Source organism: Branchiostoma floridae, chromosome 2, assembly GCF_000003815.2.
Source record: "Branchiostoma floridae strain S238N-H82 chromosome 2, Bfl_VNyyK, whole genome shotgun sequence".
Lineage (NCBI taxonomy): Eukaryota > Metazoa > Chordata > Leptocardii > Amphioxiformes > Branchiostomatidae > Branchiostoma > Branchiostoma floridae.
In genome coordinates this window covers 26,406,780-26,429,650 of record NC_049980.1, presented here as the reverse complement: position 1 = coordinate 26,429,650, position 22,871 = coordinate 26,406,780, and the positions used below count along the sequence as shown (strand labels likewise).

Below are 22,871 nucleotides of genomic sequence, written 5' to 3'. Positions count from 1 at the left end.
CTTGGATAAGATCTAATCTTAGTGTCAGAAATGCTTAGATTATTCTGATTTTCATCATATAGTCCCATATATGTACTTTATTTTCAGATTTGTGCTAACAGAGTTTTAATTTTGTAACTACGCCCCGAAATTGAGTATAAATTCACACATTGATTCAACGTTTTCATTTTTTGCCAACAATTGGACAGATGCAAACCTGATTGATTGAATACTATTGACCTGGTAAATGAAAGATCACCAGCTACAATCCCCACAGGTCTGTTTCCCACCACAGCACAGGTTTTAGCTAGGCCAGGCTATGTCATTTTTAGTTAATGTTAAAAAGATGGCATCGGTGCAGTAAGTACCCTGTGCATTGTTTGCATAGAACAGGCTTCTATTGGGCATTCTTCAATGGTTTTATCGAGAGCAATGAATCCCATTTACGTATACAAATTGAGGAACCAACGCACATCATCTTAATCACATTCGAATGGCAAATAAAAACACCTGCCAATGTTCATGAACCCACTGAAATGTTATTCAACAACAACATCATTCCGTCTTGTTTTCCTGTATAACCGTGTGAGATCTCATCCTCGTGGCCTTTATATAGCCCTTCTATTACTATCTACACTAGTATGTACACTAGACACGCTACATGTTTATGTACAGTTGCTACGACAGTTTCCCACAAACTAGTAGTGTGGCAAATTCTCGGTGTTACTTGGCCTCACTACGGCACATATTTCTCACCCAGTGATCACAGACTACCAGACTCGATATGCGCTTACTGTCTATCTGTATCTGCCGTGGTAAGATCGAGCATCTATAGAGGATGTCCTCAAAGCATCCATTATGTATATACATTATATGACCCTTAACTTAACACTGCACTGCTTCTTGCGATCACTACCAGTACTGCATATCTGCAACCACCATCTGATAATCCAACATCGAGACAATTGATTATAAGCAAAGCGACAGCTCCATGCAGTAAACAATAAACCAGTATGTCTTACAACACTAACAACAGTAACAAATAAGATGGACACTGTAGCTATAATCGCAAGACTTCTGTTATGGTGGTTATGAATATAGTCATAAGACAATTTCCGTATGAATATATGATAATGTATGACGACCATGAAACAGTCGTCTTTGCGCACGTCCAAGGCAGTAACGAATCAGAGAGTCTACAGATCATACATCAGCAGACTCCTTGCCTCGTTAGTCATTCGTAGTTGTACTGGTACATCCGGGGTACATGAGCAGTCTCTAATCCTCTCTGTGTCCGATGTCTCTTTTTGGCTAGGAAAGGGGAGTCATGAACGAACGTTCTCGCTGTCCGCAGGTACCGTAGAGATGGCGGCTAGACACTTGTCAAGAATCATACTACCCGCCACGTTCAGTATCAGGGAAGTATGACTACAATCCTAGAGTTCCTCATGCCACCGTCAGCCGCCATCCCGTAACAATCCCAGAATCCCTCGTGCAATTACACGTCATCCCCGTCAAAGAGCGGCTCCTTGAACAATCCCAGAGTTCCCACCACGCAGACGAGCAGAAACAGCCACAGGCAGATCCGGTCGATCACCATGGCGACGAAACGCCATTCGTCGCTGACCTGTGCGGGAATAAAACAATATAGGCGGTTTGGAAACGTATTCAACGTATTTGTGTGTATCAAAGAATCCGCCAGTGAAACATTATTCTACTTAAGTGATCAGCAGTCTTATAAATATATATAACCGTCGACTAATGACAAGGAATTGCAAAAGACCCGCGTCTTCATTTGTCCGAGCGCGATCGATCATTGTCTTTTTCCGACTTTCTCTTCAAACTGCTGTGTGTAATTATTTCCTTTATTTGTTTTATTTTCTCTGTGTTAAATCACTCTATGATATAGTGCATTGAACCATGCAAACCAAACGTTATGGTGGCCTTCTCCCGCGTTTCTAACTAGAAATAGATTGTTACACTTGCTGATAACTGCAATAACCAAGCCTCTGTACCAACCTCTGAATCATCGTCTTGACTTTTGAAAAAGCCTGCTATGTACTTGACATGTTTGACTGCATCCTCCAGCTCGGGCGCCAGGTGGCGCCTTTCTGTCTGCTGCAACCCAGGGCCGGGCGAGCTGCTCCTCGGCACGGTCCCGAAGCCCCGCCCTCCTTCAGTCATCATCCCGTTCCGCTTTCTCATCTCCATCGCGTCTTCTCTCGGCTTGTGGTACAGCGATGTCCTGATTACGGTCTCCTTCACGTCCACCACCTCCTCGTCTGCAGGCCTCTTGATGCACAGGATTCTGGGCAGGACGTTGATAAAGACGATCCTGATCCAGGTGGGCATGTCGTGCGTGCTGGCCGTGCGGTGGTGCACGTTTAGGATGTACACGGTCGTCACCGTGGTGAACGTGACGAAGATCATGGTGAACATCAGGTACCGACCAATCAGCGGGATGTCCAGGGACGTGGAGGGGATGATATCGGCGATCAGCAGCAGGAACACAGTCAGGGCCAGCAGCACGGAGATGCTGAGTGTGATCTTCTCCCCACAGTCGGACGGCAGGTAAAACACCAGCACCGACAGGGATGAGATGAGGATGCATGGAATTATCAAGTTGATGATATAAAACAGAGGCTTTCGCTTGATGACAAAATCATAGTGAACGTAAACTTCGTCCCCCTCTAATGTCCTCCTGCTGGGCGACTTGATGATGTCCCATTCTCCGTTAAGTTTAAAATCGTCACTGACAGCTTCTTCGGAGTCCAACACGATGTCCACCTCATCGCCGTTATACGTCCACGAGCCAAACTTCATAGTGCAGTTTTGCTTGTCAAAAGGGAAATGCCTCACGTCTATCGCACAGGAGCTCTGGTAGATGGCGGGAGGGAGCCACTCGACCTTCCCATCGTCATAGATGAGAACCTTCGTGTAGAGCGCCACGTCATACTGGCCGTCCTTACTGCAAGAAACGGAAAGGACCGCTTTTCATTAGAATCATCGGAAACATGTTTAAACATGTTCCATATTGAATGGCCTGGATCTAGAAGAGCAACAGTCAAATATGCTAATTCAGTTGGTACCATGCAGTCTGTTAGCAATATCTTGATTTTCAGCCTCTGGTAGGTTGTGTCAACTTTGAACTAAATAAAAGCAAATTGTAATGTTTTTGTTGACCAATTTCCCAGATTCCAACATACTTAGTGTGACTTACTTGTTAAAGAGCACGATGTCCGGCTTCCAGACGGATTCTGAAGGAACTCTGATGACCTGGACGTGATCGTAATCTTCCTTATTCCACATCAGTCTGTAGTCGGTCCACGTCTGCAGCAGGGAGAGTAAGAACAGACCATGTTATTACACCATACCAGATCCCTCACCACGCGTACCTTGCTGTCAACATACAATAGGTACCGCACGCTAGGGGCAGATTTAATTATCATCAAACTGTACGCACAGTCCATATACCGGCGACTCAGTGAATATCGGTGGCGACACAAAAATCTTCAAGTCTTAAAAAAACACGTGTTTACAGCTATCTCCTTGCAAAATAATTTCCAACATCCATCGGTCAAATAGCCTTGCAATGAACAAATCCGTTAAAAACGAAAAACAGAAGAAAATAGCGGAATAATATGCCATCTGATATGGTACACTGGAATTCATCCTTTTCATGCCTTCTTCCTGTTTAGTCTACAAAACCATACATGTCTTACCTGGGCTAGCCACACGTTAGTTTTCATGACTTCTTCTTTTTCATTCTGCAAAATAAAACGCAATTCATGGTCAGGAGCGTTGGTTAAGAGAAAACGCTATGTTCACCACAAGATGCTTATTTTGACAAGATTCGTCAAAATGTGGTGCATGTCACGTAAGGCTGTCACGTGTCTCTTCACAATCAGACATTTATGACGCGGGATTTGCGAATTCAACACTATTTAAGCAACAACTGGCGTCTCCCAATCGTTTCTAAACTTCTTTACACTTAAGGGTCAAAGATGGCTATTTCCTGTCTAGCCAAACCTGGCAAAGTACTCGTCTCACTAACGACGACAGCTACTCAGTCCTAATCATTTCACGTCCAAACCGATTAGAACACTGAAGCTAACAGAATAATGAAAACACATCTACTTTACTTTTTCTACCAAAATGCATGTTACCGATCCGTACCACGCTGATGAGCTGGGAGATGATGAGGTAGAATTTCACCGTGACGATCTCGGTGGGGAACTGCGCCGGGCGGATCATCGGGTTGTACCGGGAGGAGTTGAAGAGACGAGTCACCAGCCGTTCTTCCGACTCAGCACTCAACACACCTTGGAAAACAGTAAAATATCAACAAATCTCTTAAGGAAACAGTGTTTTCGATGCACACTCACATCAAGCTAAAAAACCTCCAACTCGCTGAAATTTACCAAATATGCTAAAGCCAGAGACTCTGTCATCAAGTTCGCTTCAGATCAAATTTCTCTGTCTCCCCTTACCATCATCCAGGAAGAAGACTCCCTGAGACTGAACACCTACCGGGACCCTACAAACAAAGACAGACGTAGCTATAGCCTGAACTTCCGCTGTACGACTCAGAGCACAATCTTGGCGCTTTTTTGCCCACAGAGAAATGCCTCTTCGTCAGTATTGTAGTTCACTGTAGATGAGCTGTAGAAAAAATTCCATCAACAGTGCAGGTCCCTGTGGAAAGTTGTCTCCCCTTGATCAGTGCAGTTCCCTGTAGCTACGGAAGATGCCTCTTCTTCAGCAGTGGAGGTGAAGGTTTCAGCCCCCCCCCCCCCCCCCGATTAGTAACGTTTGCTGCGGGGAAATACATGTATCTCCGCTTTATTTTTGCAGTTTCCTGAAGCTGCAGAAGATGTCTCTCCTTCAGCAGTACATTTTCCTGATAACCGCATAAGTAATTAGGAGTCCCCCCAGACCCACATTGATGACTCACCGTCCATTAGCTGATAGGACGAGACGTTAGCCCCAGCCCGCGCCTTGCAGGAATCTATAATCGAGTTTCCTTATCGTTTCTGCTGTCTGGTTCCACGTCCCACAAGGGGCTAAGGAAGGTTTCTAATAATCACTTATCTTTGTTTCCATTAACGACTCTAACTTTACTTACGGCCAACGTTATTCGATCTGCACTTAAGGTTTTGGAGGAGCCACCGGTATCGCACGAATGATATTTCAGTCTGCCATGGCTATATCATTACAGGAGGCAGTACCGAGGATAGATAGAGCTGAAATACGAAAACAACGGAAGTTTTAGAGTAGGAGACTCAAACAACAAACCCTCAAAACAGCTCTTGGCCTCAACAGAGACACACACATTATCTTACCCCATATCCGTGCACCTGGGGCACATGTTTTGTAGTATCTTCAGTATCCCTAACCCTTTTTTTCTCTGATGACTTTAGTCTTTACAAATGCTGTTATCAACACAAAGCAGATTAATGTGTTTAACGTATTTTTGTCCTTTTCTACTGAATTCTTTTTTTCTGATATTCTTTTACATTGCATTTTTACATGACATCAAGATGACAAATTCATCAGTTTGGCGAGGTGAATGGATAAGGGTTAAAATTTGTACATCTTTGTTTATTCAACATTATGTTTTATCTTTATGTATACCTATACTATCCTGCTTACATCAAATTTTGCTACTGCCTACATCTAGCTACACGATAAGACAGTCAATCTCAACATGATCCATACATATCTTTGTTTATTTGACATTATTTTTTATCTTATGTTTACCGTATCTAGGCTGATTAACGTTATATAGAATTTTGCTACTGTCTAGATCTAGCTTCACGATAAGGCAGTCAATCTCAACGTAGATATGATCCATACACATCGCTGGCATCGCGCAAAATGTTTACGTTCTGTCAATGTAGCCATTTTGTCAATTCAAGCTGATTTGCATTCGCATTCACCGGATTCTGCATCTACATTTGTAAAAACATGTCCATTTGACGGCAGTAGGGGTGCATGGTAAAGCCGCCACAATGAAGGGCCTGGATTCTTTCGTAACCCCGGCTTTGTCCGTATTATGGCTGGCACTGTTGCGGAAATTTACCTTCCGTAGGTAAAGTCCCGGGACCCCGGCTTTGTTCGTAGAATGGCTGGTATCGTACATCTGCGGGAATTTACCGCCGGTTTCACGTGGCGCCCGGAGACGTTGACTGTTACCCGCACATTAAACTTTGGAGTTAGTGCTTACTCTACTCATCCATCACGTAAGTAGCTCGGTAATTACCTACAGTTCACCCTACTTCGCCGGGACCGCCACCTAGGCAGCTCATCAACTCCAATGGACCACGCAAATTCAATTTTCCTGCAATACAAAATCCATATCTGAGGGTATCTTGTGTCATTATTCCCCGATTGGTAACGCTCGGCCCAGCTGTCGCGCCCTGAATGTCGTTCTCTGTGTGTGTGTGGGGGGGGGGGGGGGTGATGGTGTTGGGGGGTCCCCATTGTGCTCACATTGGGGCTAATGTTGGAACTCAGTTCAAACATCACGGATGGAATAAAGGATGTTGTGCTTCAACATCTCTGTCATTTTGACAAGAAAATGATGAAGCTTAAAAAGTTCTGACGTCAAATATAAGGTCTCGGTGGGTTGAACGTCAATCAGGCTGCGAGTTTTGAGATTAGAAACGCTTATGGTCATGGCATTGAGACAGTTTGGTTGTGAGGACTGACAGAATAATGTTATCCACATTGACATAAGGGCTGGCGGTGCATCAATGTTTACCTGTACGGACAGGAGAATTGCCAGTACTTGTTACCCGGACGGGCTGACGGTGCAGCAATGTTACCCGTTCGAACATGGGATTTGGCGGTACAACAATGTTACCCGTTCGAACATGAAAACTTACGGTACAACAATGTTACCCGTTCGAACATGAAAACTTACGGTACAACAATGTTACCCGTTCGAACATGAAAACTTACGGTACAACAATGTTACCCGTAAGGTCTGACGGTACTAAAATGTTACCCGTATGGGCATGAGGACTGGTGTTACAAGAATGTTACCAGTGCTAAATCAGTGCCACTTACGGAGCTTAAGAACCCGCCTTTTGCAAGTACGTACGTACAGAGACTCTGGCCCGGCAGGGGACATCTATAACAGTTGTCAATCATAGCGAGAATGGGAATCAATCAAAATCCTGGAAGAGAAATGCCCATGCTCACCACACGTGGAGATCAGAGTAAAGTAATAGGCTGATTGCAGACAATTTGCTATCAGGACAGAACCCAACGAAATAAAACCTTCATCAGCACGATTCCTCTTGTCTAAATACCCTTCCGCGACATAACGCTTGTTTTGTTTGTTTGTCTGTCTGTCTGTCTGTCTTTTTGTTTGTTTGAGCCTTTACTTATACACGAATGGCTTTTTCATCATGAGATGAGATCATGCAGGAATAGGGAAGTGTCTGACTATATGATTAACGTTTTTATAAATCCATAAACATAATGTGTTTCATTAAGATGTCATCTACAAATTTCCATCACTAAAAAGTGTTCCGTGACGCCAGTCTCGTTTCCCGGACTAGCCGGATTACAAACATGATCTGGGGGCCGGGATTTGCACATCGTTAGCCATGCGCCGCGCGTTTCACAGGCGAAGCAGAAATCTTCCCAATCCCCCCTCATTACAGTAGGAGTGGAGCATTTATCCCACGACATCGGCGCAATAGAATACGGATATTTGTTGTGACTAATCCATCATGTATGGTTTAACCTGCCACCCCGCTCGGATATGGTGGGTGGGGCCCAAACTTGGGGCATTCCTCCTGCCTTTTGATTGATAAAGCAGAGTTGACCGACGCCTAGAAGTGAGTCTACCAATACGGACAGGGAATCTGACATGTCTGTTGTTCTCATCATGTGTACGTCGAGGGAGAGAGATGTTTTTATTAAATGTAAGAACAGGAAGAAGCAAGTAGAGTCGACACATCCTGACACGGGCCCAGCTGGAAGATAACTGATAGCTCTGAGCCAAGATGCACTTGTAAGGAAGTCACGGCTGGTAGAACGTAATCCCCCCATCCGTCTCTGTCCATCACAGTCAATACTTCAGCCTAACTTATCCTTCATGGCAGGCCTGATCGTTCATGTGCGGGTTTGTTTTCGCTCGGATGCAATGCTGAGTGATCCTCGCGGCACTACAGCATCAGAGTAGGCGCGTCACACACCGTGTCTACAATCGCCAAATCTCAGATCCAGTGCTATTTTAAAAACCTTATAGATGGAACAATACCATCTCTATGTGAACAAAAGTTTTCTCTCTTCTATCGTCATCAAACACTCCCGCACATGCAGTACCAGAACAGGTCTGGATCAAACACACACAGCACCAGAACAGGTATAAACGAAACATGTAGTACCATAACAGCACAACATCAAACACACCCAGAACAGGTCTACATCAAATACTCCCACGACAGGTCTACATCAGACACTCCCAGACAGGGAGTACCAGGATTGCTCTACATCAAACACTACCAGACAGACACAGTGCCAGAGCAGGTCTATACCAAGCACTCCAAGGCAGGCAATACAGGAACAGGTCTACATCAAACACCCTGAGATAGACAGCAAAGGAACAGGTCTACATCAAACACTCCCACAACAGGTGTACATCAAAGACTCTTAGATACACAGTACCAGAACAATTCTACTTTAAACATTCCCAGACAGGCAGAACCAGACCTAGCCTGGTTACCAAACCCCAGCCCGATCTTGAGGTTGGGGTATGGAATCCAGGCTAAACCAGACCAGGTCTACATCAAACTCTCTCAGAAAGACAGTGCCAAAACATCTCTACACCAAACACTGTCCATGTAGTACGAGAACAGATCTACATCAAACACTCCCAGACAGGCAGTACCAGAACAGGTCTACATCGAATCCACCCAGAAAGGCAGTACCAGGATTGCTCTACATCAAAGACAGATAGTACCAGAACAGATCTACATCAAACACTCCTAGGCAGACAGTGCCAGAACAGGTCTACATCATAGAGTGCCAGAAATATAGTGACTCAGGTAGATCAGGACTATATGAAACACTATCAGACAGGCAGCACAAGAAGAAAAGCTCGCACGTATGTACAGTCCATACTGACTAATTCATTTACGACTAGTGGACATACACTTGTACAGGCCAGTCTGACTGATTTGTTTACGACATGTCGGCTTGACATTTTCTCTGAGTTAGCAACTGGACTTAAGCTTAGAACTACGCGCCTGTAAATAAGCTCTCATATACCTAGTATGATCTTTTACATCTCGTGCCATAACCCTATATGGACCGAACATCCCATAAAACAAAGTAAACTCCATTCATTTGTTGTCATCACAGGGCTGCTCTCCAGCCGGCACGATGATGGATGTATGATCACTGCCAGGCGGCTCCAGAGACCATATCCACTGCACTTTTACTCCTGGTAATTACATTAGGCTCACTGATGAAGGCCCACACAAATTGGGCTAATTAATACCGGGCAGGTAAGGAGAGAATGACCGCCGTGGGACAACCACACGCTCAGCCTTCTACAGGTACTCCTGTACTGGAGGGTTACCCCCCGTTCTTTCAGTGCATTTACAAGTAAACACATCGTTATTTACACAAGAACCGTTCCTTACCTTTCCCTGTCAGCACAGCTAGAAGCAGGCAGTGAACTAGCCACTGCGCCATGGTGGGAGGTGCTGTACAGGTGTCCTCCAGGTACGGGTCCCACAGGGGTTGTGCTGCTCCCTGTGTGTTCACCTGTGCACCTGCGCGTGTTCTACAGTCTTGTCACTCCCCTCCTCCGCCACCCACAGCTGAGACTCCCGCGGGCCGAGACAGGCGGGACTCCCGGGCTGCGTCACGCGGCTTGCCGGGGTGCCCTTGAGAGACTGGCGGTCGATGCCCCACCCGTCACGCTGGGGAGGACGGATATGGATTTCCTGTGGCAGGAAATTCGCTTTCAGGACTGACTAAATCTGCCGCATCGGCGTGCCATCCCCAAACCTGCCGCGTCCCTCTCGCTGGGTGAAGTTTGACTCCGGACAGTGTGGCGTGCACGTGGGAATATAGATCACCTGGTATCAGCGACACCTAATGTCATGCCGACCGGGGGCAGGAATGTTGGGAAAACTAATTTTATGGCCCCGTGAAGCAGAAAACTGCCGTTTTTCCCAGAGTCACCGTGAATGAGGAATATGGACGTCTGACCTCATCATGTTGATGATTATGACGCTCGGTTTTCCTTCCCGAATCACCGGGGATCGATTACATCTCGGTTCAGATGTGCGGCGTCCATTTACGGAAGCCCTTTCAATTTAGTCTGAAGTACTTCTTAATGCGGTCAGACGGGATCGTTTTCAGCCCCCTCACCGCAAACAGAACCTGACAGCTCGGTGACGTGACTCGGCATATAACCTGATCAGATCGTCATTTTGTGGCATAAAAGCCAACCTAATTTTTGCCATCTGTCGCGAGCGCATTTGAGCGCCTGGCGTGGCGACCGCAGGTACCCTCCTCGTCAGTAGCACAGGGCCAGGGACGATCAGTCGCGAAACAAATGGCACTTAGCTAATGGAACGGCATCGGCTCCATTCTGTGTGCCCCACATTGTTTAGTCTAGCCATTAAATCAAGCCCCTTCCCATTCACCACAATCATTAACTGTTTCTGTATGACCATAAAACCACAAGAGATGATTAAAACCTGGATGATACTCAACAGTCGGCACAAACAGGCATTACTTGAGCTTTGCCTTATCTTGTCTCCAGCCTTGACTTGTCCCGGCCTGTTAGAATTACAGTATTATCCATTCACCTGCATTAGTGATAACTCACTCTCCAGGTAATGATATGCTCCGTGCTGGTGTCACTGTGACAGTTTTACTATCCAGTTCGATTTGCTATATGGGTTACATTTGCTGCACTGGTTCTACTGTCCAGGTTGGATTCGCTGTGTTTATATATTACCTCAGTTAAAATCTGTTGTGCCTTTGCCATTTTGCTGTCTGGGTTAGATTTGTTATGACGGTTTTACTGTCCATTTTAGATTTGCTATGCCGATTTTACTGTACATTTTAGATTTGCTATGCCGATTTTACTGTACATTTTAGATTTGCTATGCCGATTTTACTGTCCATTTTAGATTTGCTATGCCGATTTTACTGTCCATTTTAGATTTGCTATGCCAATTTTCTGCGTTGGATTTATTGTTTGGTTTCGATTTGCTCTGTCATTTTTGCTGCCTGGGCCAAATTTTAGATTTTGGATAAATGTGCTGTACAGGTTTTAAACTCCGGGTTAGATTTGCTGTCGGGTCTTTGTTGTACCGATTTGACTATCCCGTTTAGATGTTCTATGCCGGCATTAGCGTGCGGGTTAGATTTGCTTTGACGGTTTTACGGCCTGGGTTAAATTAACAGTGTTGAATCCATTGCCTGTTTTAGAATTGCTGTGCCTGTTTCACTATCTGAATTAGATTTGCTGTGTTGTGTTGTTTATACTTTCTAGGCTAGATTTACTATGCCGGTTTTACTGTCTGAATGTATTCTAATTGCTGTGCTGTTTTACTTTCTAGGCTAGATTTACTGTGCCGGTTTTACTGTCTGAATGTATTCTAATTGCTGTGCTGTTTTACTTTCTAGGCTAGATTTGCTGTGCCGGTTTTAGCTAATGCTACAATTGTAAGTTCAGGACTTCAGTTTACCATAAACCATACTGTGTCATACTTATCTGTCATATTTAGCTCATTATTACAGAAAAGTCGATCGGCGCTCGGTGAAGCGGGAAATTCTCGCTGTTAAATTGTCACCTGGGGAATAGGCATATCATCTTCGGCCTGGTTAGGTAACATAACATAAAACTTTGTATTTCTGTCACACATTTATAGTAATATTTTCATGCTTTATCTGTTAGTAACAGTTTGTATTGATAATACCACAGATCTTACCTAAAGGCACACTCTCACTGCACTTACGTCAAACTTGTGTCACTGTGGGGTTCGAAAGATACTCAACGAATTTCAGAGATAATGAACGATTTTTTTTTACTTTTTCTGTATTTTGTCGTCTTCTAAGTCATACTTTTACGTATTGCGCAATATCTACATTATTAAAAATTTCGTAGAAAATAACAACACAGTGACGCAGTGAACGAACCCAACAATAACGCAAGCATGACGCAAGTACAGTGAGAGTACACCCTTAAGCTAAGGGCATAACCCGCCGTACGTGCAAATACGTGCTGTCTACGTACCAAAACCTGGGCAATCTTTTGGGATCCGTAAGTGGTAAGTACCGCCTCCGTACGAACTCGTAGGGAATCTGATGAATTTTGGAGCACGCAAACACGCCGTAGAACTTTACATACGGTCAAAACTGTGTGTGCCATCGGGCTGCGGATTCGCCAGTACGAGCGACGCGCCTGCCTTGTACAGCCTGACCATTTTCAGAAATACGTGGCGGACATGGCCTCCAAAAAAAACGTACGGACAAATTGCACGAACGGCGGGTTGTGCCCTTAGCTTAAGACACATGTGCACACTTACGCTATCTTTTAATGCTCAACCTTGTGTTGTAACCTTGTCTATCTCTCGGCGCCATCACGCCCACGGGACTCAACGTCAGCAGCGACATCGGTTAATTTAGATTCAGAAACTCGTCATGATATCTGCTAGGTGGGCAGATCTTGTGACGGGAGCTTACAATGGGACTTTTCCCCCATCGTTTATTCTGGACGTGCCATGGTTATAATTTTCATGACTCTTCATTCTTTGGTGCCATGTGAAAGCGGCGTACATGTAGGTTCGAGCCATCTAACAGGTCGCTCTAACTGCAGGGGATCTTTCGTCAAAATCTTTCAAAGACGATAACTGAAGAAAGAAATGATGGATTTCCATGACGTTTGGTATGCAGATATATTAGACTGAGATGTGAACAATGAGATACAAATTATGCAAATTGACTTTATTTACACACACACACACACACACACACACACACACAAACATATTTGGTTAGTCTTGACCTAACGACTTACATTTTTTATGGATTAAATCTCTAACAAAATCGAAACGTTTTTTTTTTGCAGGCTTATAATGGCCACTTACCGTCACTTGCACAGACGCGTACACCCGCACTTCCACGCGCACTTGTACAGGCACTATTGTACGAAGTCAGATACAGTTAAAGGCACCTAATAGTATGTATTAGGTGTTTGTACAAATAAGGCACAGGAAACTAGGCCGCAGCAGACGTATTGATTATTGATTTATACTCTAAATCCATATACGTGGACCTACATGTGCAGAAGCAAACGTTCCATTTCCACGAGGCGACGTAAACTGCCATTATTTTGACAATATATTGGTGTCAAAGAGAAAGCCTGCTCGTACAATAAATTGAAATCATTCTGTCGAGGCTTATGGTGATTCCATTTGCGGATTCTTCGGGTTATGAATGAAGGAGAAACCATTGTGAAAACTAACAAAAGGTTGAAGCCCGCATAACGACATATCAGAGGCTATTACGATTGCAAAGAGGTGTTACTCTCTAAGGCCACACCAATTTAATTTCTTGGTTCACGGATTTTTTCATAAAAAATATGGAGCGAGAGGGCGAAATAAAAATAAAAATAAAAATTGTAAAATGGTTCGGGTAAAGGTAAGGGCTAATCCCAAACATAAAGAAAAAAGTTTTCAGCTTGAAAAAAGTACAAAAACACTATTAGGCCACACCAATTTAATTTCTTGGTTCACGGATTTTTTCATAAAAAATATGGAGCGAGAGGGCGAAATAAAAATAAAAATAAAAATTGTAAAATGGTTCGGGTAAAGGTAAGGGCTAATCCCAAACATAAAGAAAAAAAGTTTTCAGCTTGAAAAAAGTACAAAAACACTATTACTGTACAGTAACAGCACCTGTTCGTTGAAAATTACAAAAGTAGTGTCAGCTTTTATGTTTGCTACACCAGAAAGTTGGTGAATGGTTTCATTAATGGTGAAAATTTGCTGAGTGGTAATTTTTATTTTTATTTTTTTTCCCAAAAAATAGGAGCGAGCGAATCCGTGAACCAAGAAATTAAATTGGTGTGGCCTAAGCAGAGATTAGCTCCGGCTGTTTTTTAACGCTTATTTTTTGGCGTTTTTATCGGGCTTTCTATTTTGTCATTTTTCTTTAAGTATGCCAGCCAGTTAGGTCTTGACACAGCAAGATAAAATACAAAATAGAAAGCCCGATCAAAACGACTTAAAAACGTTAAAAAAACAGCCGGGGCCTCTGCTTGGAGAGTAAAGAGGTGTCGCCATGTAGCGTTCCTGGTTTGTATGGTCCAGCTGTTCCTATGGCCTACCGCGCATGTCCAAACATCTTCAGCAATGCCGCCTGGCGACCTCGCCAAAACCTCTACTAGTCAATATTTATTATTTACAGTTTTGCGATAGCAAAATCTATTAATTCGTGGAAGTCCATGAGTGCCGCCATATTGAATTTGACGTCACGCTGGCGCCATCTTGTTTCCGGTTGCAATGTCATGTCATGTTCCGGTGGGAGGGTATATACATTACGTCATGGTTTTTTATTGTGCGGTGTAATAATAAGAAGGGTTTGTACATTTCTTAAAACGTATTCTATACAGATGATGTTGACATGGCATTCTATACATTTTATTTTATTCTACATTTGCGCCTTGTCGGATAGAGAGGGGCGACAAGATGTGTTGTTTGATGGGATGGTTGTTTTATGGCTCACAATGTAATGAACGTGATTTTTTGTAAAGGGCTTTTCATTGTACCACCCTTTAATTTGCGTGAACTTTGTCATTTAATTTTTCGTGCTATTTTCCTTTCACGCTAATGCTGCATGTTTTTCTAGTTTCAAAATGATGTATATTTACGTTACTTTATGTTTATGTTAACATCATGGAATGTAGTTACTTGCATATTCCACGTGCATTTCTTCTTTCATAATGACATCGTTGCTGTTGAGTAATTGAAATGCAACAATAGTTTTATCACCCATTTCAGAGCGCATATTCTCATACAGTGCCCATCGTGGAACGGTGTAATTAATGTTTATTGCGAAGAAGGACAAACTTGAAACTTAAAGGTTTCCGTCTAATACTATTCCGGACGCTTGCTATTTAGTTTCTTGCAAACTTGACAAAAAATGAGATGCCTAGTCTTACAAACATGTTTATTAAAAAACAATTGAGGAATGAAAATAAAAGTTTTTTTCTCCAACCCCAACATACACTTCTCTCAAAAAATCAATCAATACATTTAACTTTAACACATTATTGGTGCCGTAATATAGATGTAATAACCTATTGAAAACCGTAAGGGAGGAGGGAGGGCAGAGACCGTTCTGCCTCTTTGGACACTCGCCCCCTGACGTCACGGTCCCTGATTGGTTGGTCCTTCGTTTATCAAAGTCTTTAGTCTATCTTTACTTCTGTGTGTGTGTGTGTGCGTGATACAAAGATTTTAATCCAGGTGGTAACTTGAAATACAGTCGTGACTTGTTTGTTTCCATTCTTTGACGAAAATCAATAGCAAAGAAAATGTCATACTTTTAAAGTTTGTTCAAACGTTTTACAGTTATAGCATGTACAATCATTCTACAGCGTACACTTTTCATGGTAATATTACCAAAACAATAAAATACGCTAACCTATGGGGTGACAAAGACCTGATTTGTCCAAAGGGATTCGTTAATGTTCACGCAAAGTTGAAAAATAAAAAAAAATTAAAATCGTACCAACACGAAATACCGTGTGCTACGCGTGCTTACGTGTACACAGGTGTGTTACGTGTACATAGGTCTGTTACGTGTACACAAGTGAGTTATGTGTACTCACGGATGAACTTCAGCCCTTAAGTTTCAGCCCACTTCAAAGACCATGATTCAATAGTCAGACTTCAATACTCCATATCCCTTCGCCAAAAGGGTTACAAACAGGCCATATTTTTGTTATTAATTTGTCTGTGCCTATTCTTTTAACTGACAAATGCGGCCGTATACGTACATCCCAAAGGCGAGCGTCAAATCGGAGAAGGCCCACTATCTGTCGGCAAAGATCATAAGTCATTACAATTTTCATGGTTTGGGCATATTATCCAACACAACTGCCATGGCGTCTATGTCTCATATTACTCCTCGTCTGACCCCACGAATGGCTGCAGGAACAATCCCAGCGTCCCCAGGAAGCAGACGGTGGCGAACAGCCACAGGCAGATCCGGTCTATCACCATGGCAACGTATTGCCAGTCTCCCGCCACCTGTAGGAAGGACAAACGACGCATGCGTCAGAAGGTATTATGTTTACCATTGCACAGGACAATAAACCTTGTTGTAATAGTTGTAGTAAGCTTGATACCTCAACGTTGGTTAGAACATACATTGTATACCCTTCCTTTTGAGCAAAGAGGGACGTTCTTATCTCTCAGTAGGTACCTCCTAAAAGCGTAGCTCCCATTAAAAACGGACCGACTGGACTGCAATCATGTCGGGAGACGACAGGGATCCGTACAAACCCGTACCATTAAACCTGAGTGCATCACACATGGTGAAGTTTAGAGTAAGCCGGGACTCCTGCAGTTGGCCTTGTGATCCGCAGATAGAATTGCTAACCCCTAGATCTAGACTTTTTCAAATTCACACCTGTGATCTCCTTCCCACTTCTTTTTAATGTGAATATGGCGACAGTACATCAAGTTACGGCGCGATCACATAGCTATATAGGTCGTGCGATCGTCGTACTATTTTGATGCCATAGGATTTTCAAGAAGCCTTGACAGAACCAACCACCGACATGGATCCAAAACAGCATTTTGTCTACCAAGACAGTTAAACTTTGCAGGAGACGTACATTTTTTTGTCCTCCAAAATATCCGAAGTTAGTGATCGTACGACGATCGTACGATCTATGTGACCGCGCCCTAACTCTTGACCACGTGACGAACTTACCCCATCATCCTCGTCCTGGTTGCGGAAGTACTCGGAGATGAGCTTGAGGTTTTTCAGCGCTTTCCTAGCCTCGGGCGACAGCCGCTTGGGCAGGACGGAGGGACTGGGCGGTGCCTGGCCGAACCGGCCGGATCTCGGGCTGTCTGCCTTGAAGGGGTTGCCGGACATGTCGGTCACGCGCAGTCCGAAGTTCCGCCCCTTCGTCTCCACAGACCTGCAGAAACAGGGACAGTTATACACAGCTTTGATAGACCCCAAGGTGTGTCTTGTGTAACGGAATGCAGTGTTATTACAAACTTTGATACGTAGGTCCGATCGCATGTGTGTGTGTTCGTGTATGCATGTGCGCGCGAGTGTGCTTTAAAAGCTTGTATCATATGTTTGTGCGAGCGTGTGGGTGCGTGTCCTTACATAATTACATGCCGTTGACCTTCTTCATGAAGTAAGGCGAATTCGTGTGTGTTTGCAATTGTGTATGTTTGTGTGCGCGACTGGGTAAGTGTGTATGTATTATATGTACATGTTTCTGCGAGCATGCGAGTGCGCGTCCTTACCTGCCGTTGACGTTCTTCATGAAGTACGGCGGATGATCCCAGGTGTTGTACTCCTTGGCCGGTGGCTCTGGCGGCTCGGACTCGGGACGCTCCATGCGGAGCAGTTTGGGCAGCTTCTCCAGAAACACGGCCTTGATCCAGTCTGGCATGTCGTGCGTGCTGGAAGTTCTGTGGTGCACGTTCAGCACGTACACCGTCGCCACGATCGCCACGCTGACGAAGATCATGGTGAAGAGCAGGTACTTCCCGATGAGCGGCACGTCCAGGGACGTCGGCGGGATGATGTCGGCGATCAGCAGCAGGAACACGATGAGCGCCAGCAGGACCGTGATGCCTAGCGTCACCTTCTCGCCCTCGTCAGCTGGCAGGTAGAACACCAGCACCGACAGGGACGTGATGAGAATGCACGGGATGATCAGGTTGATGGTGTAGAACAGGGGTTTCCGCTTGATGATGAAGTCGAAGTTGACGTAAACGCGTTTGTCTGCGTAGTACTTTCGATTTGGGGAGCGGAGGATATCCCACTCGCCATTCTGCTTGTATCTAGAAAAAGATTAATGAATTGGTGAATTTTGTGTATAAATAACTGGATAAAAGAAATAACAGCTAAAGTCGTAAATGTTTAGTGAATATGATAGACTTCAGTCTTATCTATTTTTGTTTCAAATTCATCAATTACGCATGTATGACAAACTATTTTAGTGCGTATATACGTATGCATACGTATCCATAAAGCAAAAGTTCCAATATGATAGTAGCAACGTTGCCCTCAGCGCTACCTGTGCATCTGCGCCTCCCCGTCCAGGAGCGTGAGGTCCAGCTCGTCTGCGTCGTACGTCCAGGACCCGAACTTCATGGTGCAGTTCTGCCTGTCGAAGGGGAAGTACTTCACCACGATAAAACAGGCACTGGCGTAAACTACAGGGGGCGCCCAGTGCACGTGCCCGTCACTCTGGACCCACGCCTTGGTCATCAGCTGGATGTCGTAGTTCCCATCAGCACTGAAGAATAAGGAAATAGTAATATACAATGTTTCATCAGTACACTTCACTTAAACGCCGTGACTTGCTTTTGACCCTACCAGTCCAGCCTCTACAGTAGCTTAAGTAAATGTTGTTGTTTTTGCGTACTACTGTAGAGACTGAACGGTGTTTTATGTCTAATGGTGTTTCAGTCCGTGTAGGTACTATACTCTAGATACTGTACCCCACTGGTGTTTTAGTCCGAGTAAATATTACTGTAGAGACTGAAACTTGTCGGTGTTTCAGTCCGTGTAGCTACTGTAAAGACTGAACCATACTGATATTTCAGTCCGTCTAGATAATAATATGGCTCTGGTATGGATGTTCTGATCCAACCTCTTACTTGTTGTGCCAGTTTTACCGACAGAATACAGGTCCGCGATGTCAGCTGGACCCGTACTTGTGAAACAGTGTGGCTGGACCAACTGAATAGTACAGGTACAGTGTCAGCCGGACCCTTACTTGTTGAACAGCACGACGTCCGGTCTCCAGATGTCCTCAGACGACACCCGCACCATGTCGATGTTGTCGAAGTCCTCGGGGTTCCAGCTGAGTCTGTAGTCGTACCAGTCCTGGCCGAGCCACAGGTTCGTCTTCATCATCTGTTCCCTCTCTTCCTGTTTATTTATTTATTTATAAAAACAGACGTCAGACGTCAATCACACACGTCAATCATCTAAAACACACAAATGACAAACAAATCAAACAAACATGCCAATGACTTCTAACCAGCTGAGTCTATAGTTAGCCAAGTCCTGTCCCAGCCACGGCTGATTCGTCTAATCTCCAGGCACATTTACCAGTGGCATATCAGACAGTATTAAAGCTGGCCAAGGAGTGTAGCCAGATAAAGGGAGTCAGCAGGACTGGAGATTAGACAACGGTACTTACTATACTACGACTTAGGCTTAGGTCACATTTCCAAACCGGGGCCCGGTCGGGATGTTCTAAGAAGTGAAAAATTGAAATGTTTACCTAGAAATATATACAGAGATCATACCCATGAATATTATGTTGACATTTTATGTACTTAGGCGTCTTTTATATCATGATTCTTTTTGCTCCCGATAGCTGCCCGGCCGGGTCCCGCTTTGGAAATGTGACCTAGGCCCAACGACTGAGAGCTGCGAGAATACGACAGAGGAACCTACTAAGGCTATGAGTTGCGAGAAGACGATAGCGGTACTTACTACGGCTATGAGTTGCGAGAAGACGATAGCGGTACATACTACGGCTATGAGTTGTGAGAAGACGATAGCGGTACTTACTACGGCTATGAGTTGTGAGAAGACGATAGCGGTACTTACTACGGCTATGAGTTGCGAGAAGACGATCTGAAGGTTGACATTGACGACCTCGCCCCGGCTCTGCACAGGCCGGATGACTTTGTTGTACCCTGAGTCGAACAGGTGATTGATGAGGCGGTGCTCCGAGTCCGAACAGAGGCAAACTGTCAGGGGAAAAACTGCACGTTAACTACACAAAGATAAGCTGTAGACTGTCAGGGAAACACTTGTTACTAGACAACTGTGAAGGTTATACACTCTCACAAACTGTCACACCTGTGAGTGTATCGCTGTACACTAACACTCGCTGTACATTAACACTGACTGCACAATCAGATGGTAGTTATGCAAATGCAGAATCTAGTTTGAATTAATGTGGAAATCTTAAGCATTTCTACGTTCCATGATAGTACTATTGGTTTATGTGCCATTTGTTATTGAGAAAAAAAAAAGAATAGAATCAATAATGCAAATGGGTTCCTAATTTGCATGATTAATGACAAAATGCTATAGTTACATGGTGGTAAAAAACTGGAATTTCATACGTAAGTGATGGAGTCGTGGAACTCCAAGTCAAAATTGTCACGTTTGCAGCGTGACCTTGAACAGTGTGAGCGTGGCTGACAAATTGACACAATGTCAAGTCTGAAAACATTAAATAATGCTATGATAGAAAGCCATTAAGTTGACAGATACATTTTCTTGATTTGATGTTTATTGGCCGTTCTATTCGGGATTACAATATCTGGTCCCACTCCCCTTTATCTTGGGTTTCTGGTGTCACTTCGTCGGAGCTCCCTGCGTGGGTGGGTTATTTCCCTAACCGCTCATGGGGGGGGGGGTCCTCAAATCAGAACTTTCATTTTGATTTAGCACGTTTTATGTATAAAAGAAGTAGGTAGAAGTTAAGGCGTGAGTTGCCTAGGGGGGTCCGGGGGCATGCTCCCCCGGAAAAAATTGAAATCTTGATCCTCTAAAACGCCATTTCCTGCATTTTGACGGGAAAAATTTACTAGCTAAGTTTCCTGTAATGGAATTTCTATTAAAATACACAAGGCTTTTGCCAAGTCTTTGAAGCGACCAAAGGCACGAGGTATCGCAATGGAGGTCCGGGGAAATTTTGAAATCTGGACCCTCTGAAAAGCCATTTCCTGCACTTTCTGGGGCAAATTTTGCTGATAGAATCACTAAGATATGAATGAAGTGTCTATCGGTGAAAAATGCAAATCAGTTATGCCTTTGAAAAAAATCTTGGACATGGAAAAGTGGACCTTTGAGTGTGAAAAAGTGGACCTTTGAGTGTGAAAAAGTGGACCTTTGAGCGTGTGGGGGGGTTCTTTCGAACCCCCCGAACCCCCCCTGGCTACGGGCATGGACCCTATTTGTGTACAGACCAAACCAATTAGACGTTTTTGTTGTTTTTTAGTTAGCAAACATGGTCCCTCTTTCACACCAATTCGGGGAATGTTTGATGTTGGTTCCTCATGGTCGTTTGTTTCAATTTGTGCACTTATATTTAGCACTTTTATGTTAAACGAATGGCGTCAGCTTACTGATAATCACAAACTTTAAAATTGTTTCGGCCAAGCAAGAAGGAAGAAAATGAAGCTCGTCACCTTCATCAGTACAAGAACAAGAAAATGAAAACAACATGGTCTAAAATTGACTCATAACGACTAAACAAACAAACTTGAGGAACAAATCGGACTGTTTTATTAGATTCGGCAATGGGATATGGAAGCACCGCCTTGGGCCAACGTCGCATTTCCAAACCGGGGCCCGGCCGGGCTGCTTGTGAAAACTAAAAACAGAAATGTATACGTAAAGATATGATACAAATATTAGTGCCCACGACTATTTAGTCGACGTCTTGTGTAGTTTGGTGCCTCTTAAATCATACTTTTTCGCTCTCGCAAGCTGCCCGGCCGGGCCCCGGATTGTACAGGGGTCTTGTCACTTATTCTATCTTATTTCTTTCCTCAGAATAAGATCCCAGACGAACCTTGTAATCAATCATATTATCTGATCTGACGGGAGGGTCAAGGGCTCCTGTCCGTGTCACCTGATCTGACTCGTCAGGCTACTCCAAGCAGATATCAGGCCTGGTAAATTTGGGCGTTCTTTTGTATGTCTTTCGGGGAGATGAAGACGAAGGGATAAAACGACAACCTCTGGAAAAACGTAAAATATGCTGAAAACGCCAGAACACAAGCAGGATCCCACATCTGTTTGCAGATCACTATTTATGGGCATAGAATATTTGTTCTAAACCTGGAGGAGCAAACTTGCGTGCTATCGTTTATCTCGTTAGGTACCCCTCCATTCATTACATATCAACATTGAGGGTGAGTGGTACCGGGGCTTTATAACAGACATTCCTTCCAAACCAAAAGGACCTGATGGCTGGAGCAGGTAGATAATAAAACTCAATCTATGAACAGACAGCTAAATGGCAACGGCAGGGGGGTTGCATCATTGCGAGCTCGGGGAGGGGGGTTATTACTGTTGACATCAGTCAACTCAGCCACGATGTTGATATGGAAGGCCAGCTAAAAATAACCCAATGACGCACGCTGTTATTTAGAATTTTATGGAGAACACTTTGGTCTCGTTATTTCTCAAAGCCGAGCCTGTTTCTGTTATTCATGACGAACAGGGGAAACTGCCTCACCTTGCAGAGTCGCTGCCAGCAGAATCAGCCCGTACCAGCGGAGGGAGGCCATGTTTGGCCCGGACTTCTCTCGGTCTGTTCGCGGGTCGGGGTCAACTCTGCTCCCGCCGATCGGTCGGTCTCAGGCCGGTGTAACGTTTCACATGCCTGCGTACTACCGCTGTGCCGATATTTGGCGATGGCGTCCCTGCAATGCGCCGCTCCCAGCCCTGGTGTAACAGCTGGTGGCGTCGTGTTTCCGACTTGTTGACGGTCCCGTCGGACAGGACGGGGATAAGGAGGCTCAGGATGCCGCGAGGGGAGCGTTCAATCACACAACCTCGTCAAACACACATCTGTTCAGTAATTCTTCGCTTTTCTGCTTTATTTTGGA

General features: G+C 44.4%; 2 protein-coding genes across 4 annotated transcripts; both read right to left on the bottom strand.

Moving 5' to 3' along the window:
• Positions 1-358: 358 nt before the first annotated feature.
• LOC118410159 (neuronal acetylcholine receptor subunit beta-2-like) lies at positions 359-10,523 on the bottom strand. Its single transcript, XM_035811691.1, has 6 exons — positions 9,642-10,523; positions 4,156-4,301; positions 3,702-3,746; positions 3,200-3,309; positions 1,999-2,947; positions 359-1,606 (listed from the first exon to the last, which is right to left on the bottom strand). Exons 1-6 carry the CDS (start codon positions 9,691-9,693, stop codon positions 1,478-1,480), a joined length of 1,431 nt encoding a protein of 476 aa, XP_035667584.1. The 5' UTR covers positions 9,694-10,523; the 3' UTR covers positions 359-1,477.
• A 4,655-nt stretch (positions 10,524-15,178) lies between these two features.
• LOC118410165 (neuronal acetylcholine receptor subunit beta-4-like) lies at positions 15,179-22,819 on the bottom strand. Of its 3 annotated transcripts, XM_035811696.1 has the most exons (7): positions 22,499-22,819; positions 19,849-19,991; positions 19,004-19,158; positions 18,299-18,520; positions 17,520-18,062; positions 16,966-17,179; positions 15,179-16,277 (listed from the first exon to the last, which is right to left on the bottom strand). In XM_035811696.1, the coding sequence occupies exons 1-7, from the start codon at positions 22,548-22,550 to the stop codon at positions 16,149-16,151; spliced, it is 1,458 nt and encodes a 485-aa protein (XP_035667589.1). In that variant the 5' UTR covers positions 22,551-22,819; the 3' UTR covers positions 15,179-16,148. The 3 variants fall into 3 exon arrangements, with proteins under 3 accessions (XP_035667589.1, XP_035667590.1, XP_035667591.1); XM_035811697.1 differs by lacking the exons at positions 19,849-19,991; positions 22,499-22,819 and adding an exon at positions 19,771-19,791; XM_035811698.1 differs by lacking the exons at positions 19,849-19,991; positions 22,499-22,819 and adding an exon at positions 19,732-19,752.
• Positions 22,820-22,871: the final 52 nt, after the last annotated feature.

Excerpts from the sequence above, each read along its gene's own strand:
- LOC118410165 (XM_035811696.1), bottom strand. The coding sequence starts at position 22,550 with ATGGCCTCCCTCCGCTGGTACGGGCTGATTCTGCTGGCAGCGACTCTG. Across the intron at positions 19,992-22,498 it reads GCTGGCAGCGACTCTGCAAG|TTTGCCTCTGTTCGGACTCG; the intron begins GTGAGGCAGTTT and ends TTCCCCTGACAG. Across the intron at positions 18,521-19,003 it reads GACGTCGTGCTGTTCAACAA|TGCTGATGGGAACTACGACA; the intron begins GTAAGGGTCCGG and ends CTTATTCTTCAG.
- LOC118410159 (XM_035811691.1), bottom strand. The coding sequence starts at position 9,693 with ATGGCGCAGTGGCTAGTTCACTGCCTGCTTCTAGCTGTGCTGACAGGG. Across the intron at positions 4,302-9,641 it reads AGCTGTGCTGACAGGGAAAG|GTGTGTTGAGTGCTGAGTCG; the intron begins GTAAGGAACGGT and ends CTGTTTTCCAAG. Across the intron at positions 3,747-4,155 it reads TCTCCCAGCTCATCAGCGTG|AATGAAAAAGAAGAAGTCAT; the intron begins GTACGGATCGGT and ends TTTATTTTGCAG.